Source organism: Mugil cephalus, chromosome 6, assembly GCF_022458985.1.
Source record: "Mugil cephalus isolate CIBA_MC_2020 chromosome 6, CIBA_Mcephalus_1.1, whole genome shotgun sequence".
In the NCBI taxonomy this organism is placed as follows: domain Eukaryota; kingdom Metazoa; phylum Chordata; class Actinopteri; order Mugiliformes; family Mugilidae; genus Mugil; species Mugil cephalus.
The window spans coordinates 10,931,730-10,941,434 of NC_061775.1; the positions used below are offsets into that span (position 1 = coordinate 10,931,730).

Here is a 9,705-nt window from a genome sequence, read left to right on the forward strand (position 1 = left end):
TTAGGCCGATGGAAAAAGGATGTTGAGTTGCGTGGGAGCCTGAGATGGAGCGCTGAGTAGTGATTGATACTGAAACTCAGAGGAATGCAGCAGTCAAGTATTTCCTCTACAATATTTCCGGAGACTCGTTATTATGCAGGAGACGCGCAGAGGTGCCTCAGATTGTCGGCGCATGAGCTAAGAGTTTCCAGAGCGGCGTGTCATGGCCGGGAATGACAGTTTACGCTGTCACATTTCTGTCCTGAGCAGTAGTTGTTGATGGAGACGTCTTTTTGTTTTTTTTTGTTTCTCCAAGCAGAGTCAGTGTTTATCATGACATGATGTGTGTCTGTCAAACTTTTTATTGGTCTGGGGTTTTTTGCAAGCTTGGACACAGACAGGTTTCAACTTCTAATCTGCGTGATTTCATTTTTTTTGCATGAGTGGATTCTTTGAGTGTTTCTTTCCATTCTCACTCTCTTTCTCTCTGTGAAGCATGCTGCTCATTTCCACTGCTTAACGGATTCTTTGCTCTCTTAACATAAACTCAGCCGCTGGAAGTGCATGTGCATTGATTCACCTCTGCTCAGACAGAAGCACGTTGCTGTTTGCTGCAGATTAATGGAACACTAATCTCTGCATCTAGTCTTCGACTCTTTCCCAGATAAACGCTGACAACTGCAGCGTAATCCCCAGACTTTAATCACTGTCCTCTACGCATTCCTCTTTCTGAGGCTGAGTTTCTCCTGTTTGTGTTTTAACTCTTCCGTTCTCACGTAACACCGCCTAACCTTAACAATCTAACCATGCAAATATCCATCTGTTGCAGGCTGCGCCCTCTGACCCTGACACTGACGGGGTGGCTCTAGGTCACCGGTCTAAGTTTCCCATCCCTAACATCCCCTCCACCCTGGACAAGCAGACTAACTGGTCTAAAGCTCTGCCGCTGCCCACCCCAGAGGAGAGAATGAAAAGCAATACCCACGTCATCACCTCATGTGTCATCCCCATTAATGTGACTGGTAAATTTCAGTTACTGCACGTCTTAAGAATCTTTTTCTTTCTTTGGTGGCTCTCTTTGGGGTTTTTTCTTAGATGAGTGATACAGGAAATTACACTGACTAGCTTTCTTGCTCAGAGCTAGATAAGCATATTGATACCACCCCCACGCTGTCTGTTGAGCACGAAACTACAGCCAGAAGAACGTTAACACATTTTATCATAAAGACAAAACAGGGAACTAGCAGGCCCGGCTCTGTGGAAAGGCAACGTAATAAATGCAATGGCATATTCTGAACAGATCAGCCCAGTGTACAAATAGCAATTTGTGAATTTAAGGATGCCAGTTTTAGCAAAAGCTTCTTATAAAACAGTTTATTTTTGTGCATATTTGTAAAAAAGGACTATGTGTGTTGTAATTAGCGAACTTCACACTTGCTCCAGTCTTTTCTGCTAACCTAATTTAAGCTAATTACTTCCCTGTCCTAGCTAAATAGTTAGCACACAGACGTGATATCACTCTTCTTTTCTAACACATGGCAACACATATTGAAATACACAGGCTCACTAATTAACAGGTTATATCTTTATTGTTTGAATAAGACGTGATATGTTTACTTTATATTTGCCAGACCTAAGCTAACTGTCGCTAACTTGGAGCTGCCAAGCTATGCTAGCTGGCCATAGCTTCACATTTGGAGCAGAGACAAAAGAGTGGTATCATCTAAGCCGGAAAATAGACTCCCAAAATGTCAAACTATTCTTTTAACACAGTTGTTAAACAAATAAATAAATAAATACCGTATCTAATCAGTGGTGTGAGGAAGCTAACTGTTACATAAAAGACTGCACGTTGTCTTGAGTTTGGCACTTCTCAACGCTGTAGTTGTTATATAGTTAAAGGAAGGACAGAAAACTATATTTGGAATAAAATAAAAGAAGTAAGTGATTTAACACTGATACAGAAGGTCACTCTCAGAGTGCAAGTCATGCTTTGTGCCATGTTAATTCGGTTTCTCAGGCTTTGACTCTTTGTGCTCCTGACTGCAAAGAGGCAGGAGACGCTGTGACATGAATGCAAATTGCTTCTGTCCAAACTGTTGAAAAGGGCCTGCCTAATGTTATTTACTCTCGCTCCCATCGACTCAAAGGGAGAGTTGTACGCCAGCACCGGCTGAGTCAGAGACAGTTGAGGATAAAAATGCACATTGTAAGCAAAGTCCAGCAATCGCTGTGGAGCCAAAAGCCCTGACTTGCTATCACATGATAGTCATAACGTATGGTCAAAGATCAGCAGCAAAATTAGGAAGAAACCAGAAAGCTTGGCTGCGTGATTTTTCTTTTGGTCTGTAAAATAATCCACATTTATCTTTTATCAAAGTTTCTTAATGTTATATAAATAACTCTAGATCCAAGCTCCCGTATTATCTTCCTGCGGCTTTGGGCTCAGTCAGATCTCTGCTATTTTTATACAACACCTAATTTAGTTCAGCTAAGAGTTAGTTTTGTTTTTTTTTTTTTTTTTTTTTTTTATGAGACAGTGTGTGAGTTAAAGAAGGAATCTCTGTAGTTGCCACTCAAACAAAGATTCCTCAGATGTCCTGTCTTCGTTGCAGGGGTTGGCTTTGACAGAGATGCTAGTGTGCGCTGCTCGCTCGTTCACTCGCAGTCTGTTCTTCAGAGGAGACGGAAGCTGAGGAGACGCAGGACCGTGGCCGGCATTCCCAGACAGCTGCAGCAAGACTTAGGTATGTTGCTCTTAATGAAAGAAATGTTGTGTATTTTCAGTCTTTTGAATGATATTTATTTAGAGATAAGGGTTTAAATTACATGCGCTAGTGCTAGTTGATTGCACAAAGGTGATACCAGTAATTTAGCACCATTAAATTATTTTGTTAAGTTAAAAATTGAACAGTACACATGAGGCATAAACTAATAATAATAAGAAATTTTATTTATTTTCTGGGGCATTTCATGCTTTTATTTGACCATCGATTGAGGAGAAAGTCACTAAACTAGCAACTAAAGTCTGCTGCGTGTATATTATATATACAAATATATATATTTTAAATGTTTGTTTAAATGAAACAAAACCTTTTCTTTTGTTTATGGGCCTTGCGTTTCTGTCTTCTTCCCAGACTCCGACGACTCTCCTGGTTCCAGAGAGCGGACAGTGATAGTTCATGCCGGTCCGGACATCACTCCTTCCCACGAGGAGCTGGTCAGCCATCTCAACACCAGAGACTCGGGCTGCCAGACGGAAGACTTTTTGATCTCGGGCGCTCCATCCCGGAGGAGGATCAGGGCCCAGAGAGCCCAGGGAGTCTCCCTCTCCCTCTCCCACTCCGCAGGCAACATCTCCTCCCTGCCCGAGGGCTCCGACGCCATGTTCAATGCCTCCGTGGGAGCGCTACTGCGTACGAGAAGTCTGCCCCGAGACAGCAGCCGGATGATGGACAACGGGCGTAACGACAGCGACGACGACGACGAGCAGGAGCTTTCCACCTTCAACGCCGAAGTCTTCCTGTCCGGGCCGAGGGAGCTGATCCTGAAGGATGAAGAGGAGAGCACAGATGACCAGGCCATGCCTGAGCGCCAGCTGGGGAGCTTAAAGTACAATCAGCTGCTGGAGAGTCCGGAGCGCAGCTGGATGGAGCGGACCAGATCCCACCTGCCCAGGAAGGCCGACATGGGCAGCTGCGAGATCTCGTCCAGCTCCGACACCTTCAGCAGCCCCGTGCACTCGGTCTCAGCCGCAGGGGTGCTGGGTGGCCAGATGGACCACAAAGATGACCACCAGTCCTCCAGTGGAAACTGGAGCGGGAGCAGCTCCACCTGCCCCTCGCAGACGTCGGAAACGATTCCCCCCGCGGCCTCTCCGCCGCTGACCGGCTCCTCGCACTGCGACTCGGAGCTCTCCCTGAACGCCGCCACTCACGCCAACGACGAGCAGACCAGCTTCATGCTGGATCACTACCACGGCCTCAGGACGCAGCGGGCGGGCTCCTTCTCCTCCACGGCCATGGACATATTGGAGGAAGCCGGGGCCAGCACTCCCATCGAAGAGGAGTGGAGCTACCCGCTCCCCGAGCCGCCTCGCTCGCAGGACCTCAGCCCCGAGCCGAGCAGAGAGGCCGGGAGCAGCCTGGGCTGCCCCAGCTACACCAGCATGGCCACGTGCGAGAGCAGCTACTCTGACAAGCCGCCGTCAGAGAAAGCAGACACTGTCTCCCACTACTCCGTAGACACTGAAGGTTACTACACCTCCATGCACTTTGACTGCGGTCTGAAAGGCAGCAAAAGCTTCACGTACAACTATGCACCCTCTGGCTCTGACTGTGGCCTGTCCGACTTGAGCGGTCACATGACTCTGGGGAGACGCTGCCTCTCCTTAAGAAAACCAAAGGTGAAGCCGTCTCCGCCTAAGAGGAGTTCCTCCTTAAGAAAAATATGCAGTGATGGAAACATCCCCGGCAAGAAAGAACCAAAGATTTCATGCGGGCAGCGGCTCCCTCTGTCTTCCAAGGACAGGAAGCTACAGCTGACTCTGTCTGGCTCCCCGGGTCACATAGAAAACTCTTTGCTAAGTAGAGAGCCCTTTGTGGTCTGGGGGGTCGAGGGTTCAGCTGATCTACCTGATTTAGGTGTGTTGAGCTCCACAGATGCACATTCGTTTAAGGACGAGGGCGTTGTGCAGTCAGACTACGCAGATCTGTGGCTCCTGAACGATTTAAAATCCAGCGACCCTTACCGATCCTTGTCAAACTCGAGCACGGCGACCGGCACGACTGTTATCGAATGCATCAAGTCGCAGGAGAGCTCCGAGTCCCAGACGTCCCAGTCTGGCTCCAGAGCCACCACGCCCTCACTTCCATCGGTGGAGGGAGAGTTCAAGCTGACGTCCCCGGAAAAGCTGGCGGCCCTGGCCAGCCCGTCCAGCGGCTACTCCAGTCAGTCAGAAACCCCCACCTCCTCGTTTCCCTCCACCTTCTTCCCGGGGCCGCTGTCGCCGTGCAGCGGCAAGAGGAAGCCCAAAGTCCCCGAGAGGAAGTCCTCTCTTTCGTCGCTGTCGCTGCAGTCCAGCAGGGAAGGAGCGGCCTCGAAGAAAGATCTAGAGCTGCCCATAATCCCCCCCTCCCACCTCGACCTAAGTGCCCTTCACGTCAACAACAAGGCCTCCGCTTACAGGACCCAGGTACAGATGCTTCACCAGAACAAACAAAAGCCCGCAGTGTTAGTGAAGCCTGTCGCGACTCCTAACTTAGAGGTGTTCAACGCTCACCCCTTGACTATCACGCCCACGGTGCTGCACTCAGTGCAGCTCCGATCCGTCAGTCGGGAGCACAAAGAAAGTCATGAGGACAGAGAAGTTTCCAGGCTCCAGTGTCCCACTGTGAGATTAAATAGCACACTGTCCAGTAGTAAATCTTTAGAGCTCAAGAGTCCACCACTGTACAACTCGCACCATCACCACACGTCTACAAAGGAGCCGTGTGAATCAGCGTTTGATTCACATAAAGAGCACGCAAGCAGAGTGGCAGAAGGTCAGAGCGAGACGAGGGCCAAGGAGGACGGAGACGCTCCTTTGGAGAGCGGAACAGCGGACGGGCTGCAGTCAGGCCCATGTTTAGACTGGAAAGGTGCAGACGTCCCAGAGGGGCTCACGGGTGACAAAGAAGAGACGTGCGGAGGAGCAGTAGAAACGCCCGTCTGCTCTGAAGACTCAGAGCCTCCGCTGGAGCCTCAGACTGAAGGAGAACCGTGTCCTTCTCCCTTTGTTCTGCACAGTTCACCTGAGAGATCCGACAGTCCCGAGAAAGTGCCTGCTGCCGACAGTCAGTCAGAGGATTCACAAATCAGCCCAGTCGGCGATGAAGGCGGCAAGGAGGTGGAAAATGATTCATCAGGTTTTTCTGCCGATAGTGCCTCGCAGGACTGCAAGGAGGAGACCACACCAGAGATGGAGGATTATTTCAGTAAAGGTAGATTTCAAATATCTTAATCAGCACCTTTCTGCACATTGATTAGAGGACATAAAAGATGAGGGAAAAAGCAAGAATTCTTTTTTCTTTTGCTTGAATAAATGATTAATTGTGTAAATAACATCTCATCATTAAGTAAAACTATCAATCTTATATATACAATATACAGTGTTAAAAATGCTGTTATATGCACCGCGCTGCATTTTTAAATGTGTAAAATGCTTCTGTTCAAGACTCTACACCCAGTGACAATGCAGTGTCCCCACCGAATGATGAGCCGAGGCCCGAGGATGACAGCGTGTTTCTGTCGCCCACCAAGTCTCGCACCACCGAGGATCTGTTTGCTATGATACACAGGTGGGTTTTTGCGGTACCAGTCTGTTGTGTGTTTGCTCTAATGTTAGAGAGGTTCTTTAATGACTCCCGTCCCTCTCAGGTCCAAAAGGAAAGTGCTGGGCAGGAAGGACTCCACTGAGTCCGGTGCGAGGAACCGCCTCGCTGCAGCATCAGCGAACACCCCCCCGAGCAGCACGGTGACCTCCCCCGCGCCTCTGGCGTCACCCCCCTCCGTCGTGACCCCGCCGGGCCTGCAGAGAGTCTCCGGTCCCATCTACAGGAACGCAAAGAAGTCCAGCACCTCCAACGAGGAGTTCAAGCTGCTGCTGCTTAAAAAGGGAAGCCGCTCAGACTCTAGCTATCGCATGTCGGCCACAGAGATCCTCAAGAGCCCCATCAATCCTAAATCACCTGGAGATTCTCTGACGGAGTCGCCCAGACAGCCCGAGGAGCCCATGTCCCCCCTGCAGCATCAGCAGCAGTATCAGTCAGGACAAGACCAGGTCTCCAGCCCCTACCCCAAAGCCAACGCCGAGGGCTTCTCCCCAAAATCCTTCCCTACATCCGCTGCTTCCAGGCAGGGGCGCTCCAGGATCCCGCCGCCCGCCAACAGCAGCCGCTACGGCATGCGCAGCAGACTGTACTCGGCGCCCATGCAGGCCATCTCTGAGGGCGAGACGGAGAACTCGGACGGGAGCCCCCACGACGACCGCTCCTCGCAGGGCTCCATGTAGAGGACAGAGCAGAAGTGAAGTTATGTTATTAGTTTACAGCGAATGGACCAGAATGAAATATAATATATATGAACTGTGCGGCGGGAGCGGGAGAACTCGTGAGGTTAATTTGCATAAACCATTTTGTCATGAATTTAGTAATTGTGGCCGTGATTGAAAGTTTCCTTTTTGATTATTGTGCGGAAACGATTTTACCTGTTTTATACACAAACTGTATTTCTTAAAAAAAAAAAAAAAGTCTTCATGAACTGAACAGTTGACATCAGAAACCAGATTATTTAGCGTGATAAAAATCCCATTTCAGCTCTAGAGAAGAGCTTAGTAGATCTAAAGAATATATTTTGTTAGCGTAAAGCACATTTCCCAAAGCCAAACCCAGCTGGTTGCCTTCCTTCAGCCCTAAAAGTACCATCATGTTTAACCTTTTCTGCTCTGCAGTCAGATTTTTTCCAGAATTAAAAAAAAAAAGTTTCAATGTACAATAATTTAATGTACAAGTTTACCTTTTTTTTTTAACTATATGTATTCTGTGAATACCTATGCAATTAGACACACAACTTGTAGATACCCTCAAGCCAGTGAACTATTTTGAACCCTCTCAACTGAACGTCAAGACTAAAATGTGAACCTTCAGTCTTTCTATTCATATTGCTTGTAAACAGCTTCTTTTTTGGTATTTTTACTACTTTGTAAAGCATTTGGGAAATTATAACATTTGAAATTGTTATGCAATAAATAATAGCGATTAGCGCGCGAGACAGGAACTGTCAGAGGCGCTAACAGTCGACAATCTTGGGGAGGCAAGGAGGCGGCAGGTGTTAGCACGGGAGACGAAAAAGTGATCAAATAGTTGGAGGCGGTGAAGTCGAAGAGCAGCAAAGGAACAGGGAGGTTGTGTGTTTAAATAAAAACGTTGACAGAAAACTGTCATCTCTGGTCTGCGGACTTGGCGTGTTCACGCATCGTTGTTAAGAGGCAGGTGGAAAGTGGCCAGGGCGATCAAAAATGCCTTATTTCACTCAAAAGGAGACGGTGGGCGACGGAGCGACTTGGGCCTCGGCAAGTTGAGCGTTCGTGTGAGATAGTTTCAGCTTTGGTGGAGGATGTGTGGTCGAATACGGAGCCAGGTTATTGTCTCTAGCGGCAACGGGAAGACTTTCTGGATTTGAGCATTTTCTACTGCTTCTCGACCCTTTTTCCCCCCCTCTCTCCTCCGGCTTTTTCACATTCACATTTTCTGTGTCGCACAGCTATCTGAATATATTTATTTTTATACCAGACACAGAAAATCTCTGCGCAATCCCCAGATTTGGTTCAAATGGCCCCCGAACTGAAATCCTACCGTGACAAGTATGCAACGAGATGCTGGTATTTTTTAATAACAGATTTTATCCAGATGCTTATTTTGTTTATATAAGAGACAAATTTTTAAACAAGACACTGGTTGCGGAGACACGCAGGAAAGCAATTTGTGTATATATGTCATGAAAACGTGGCACAGATATGTGCTAGTTGTGAGATTTTAGGGAACCCTGTCGCGATTTCTCAGAACGTGGTGTTTATTGGAGTGGCAGTACGCAGCCATTATGCAAAGTTGACAGAATCTATGTAGCCATATTTCCCTGCGGAAGACCGCTCTTCCCCGCAGGTACACTGTCAATACCAACATCATCCTGGCCTTAATGTTCCTCCAAACGAATGACTGTAAACAGGGTACACAATGGGTTAATCTGTGAACCTTCATTCCAACTTTTTTTCTTTTTTTTTTTTTGCACTGATAAAGTGACATTTGTGAAGTTTCCTTTGTCTCTTGCTGTACCTGGGGGATGTTTATAGATCCTTACATGGAGCTGTTTAACTTTCTCACTCTCGCCGAGTGTGATTTGTAAAAGGAGTACACACAGTAGATGCTTCTGCCAGAGGCTAGAACACTTAACTCGTTAGTGGCATTGAAATGTTTTTCCTCCTCTCGTTTACTTGACAGAAACGTTCTTGGAAAACCGACACCCAACTTCGCGGTACATTTCACTCAGACTTCAGATCAACCTCCTCTCTATAACTGTACTGTAGCTGTCAGCTTTTGATTTTTTTTTTATTGTACAAACGTGTATATACAGTAACTTTTGGAGTTGTCTCAAAGGTTGTTGAGTTGTTTCTTAATGTACAAAAACAAACAAAACATGTTCTCAGAGTTTACATTCATTTCAAACCGTTGTATATTTTCGAGCTGTGGAACACTCTTGTCTTGTATTTATTTTTTAGTACGTGTTGTTGAAATCCCGCAGTAAATCCTATCAAAGCCAACTGCTAGCACGACGGGCTGCCTAGCAAATGTGTATAAAAAGATAAATAAATGTGACTGCTTTGAAAACGCCTCCCAGTGTTCGTGCAAATGTCAGTTTTGTGTTTTAGATGGAAACGCCGCACATGCACGAGTTGGAGATGGATGCAGACGTTAGTTAAAAGGAAACGACACCATGACATGCTCAGATTTTGCATAAGCTCAGCGTATGAAATGTGATCCAGCCTTGTTTATACAGAACAGAGCAGGCGTCAGCGGCGTAAGTGACACTGATCAAAACAGAAACGGCACAAAAGGAGGAGCTGGGCGGAGGTGGGCTGCAGAGAAGCCTGCAGAGGAAATGGCAACGGTAGGCAGGGTGAAGCAGCTTAAA

At 47.3% G+C, this 9,705-nt stretch overlaps 1 protein-coding gene across 7 annotated transcripts in view; it reads left to right on the forward strand.

The window, feature by feature from the left end:
• Positions 1 to 9,405, forward strand: part of nhsa (Nance-Horan syndrome a (congenital cataracts and dental anomalies)) — a 51,701-nt gene extending 42,296 nt beyond the window's left edge. For all 7 annotated transcript variants that reach the window (XM_047587047.1, XM_047587048.1, XM_047587046.1 and 4 more), the window contains 5 exons: positions 809 to 1,001; positions 2,595 to 2,726; positions 3,117 to 5,960; positions 6,194 to 6,317; positions 6,397 to 9,405. In XM_047587047.1, the coding sequence (XP_047443003.1) occupies positions 809 to 1,001; positions 2,595 to 2,726; positions 3,117 to 5,960; positions 6,194 to 6,317; positions 6,397 to 7,030 (3,927 nt within the window). In that variant the 3' untranslated portion in view covers positions 7,031 to 9,405. The remainder of the gene's footprint in view (positions 1 to 808; positions 1,002 to 2,594; positions 2,727 to 3,116; positions 5,961 to 6,193; positions 6,318 to 6,396) is intronic.
• The last annotated feature ends 300 nt before the right edge of the window (positions 9,406 to 9,705 follow it).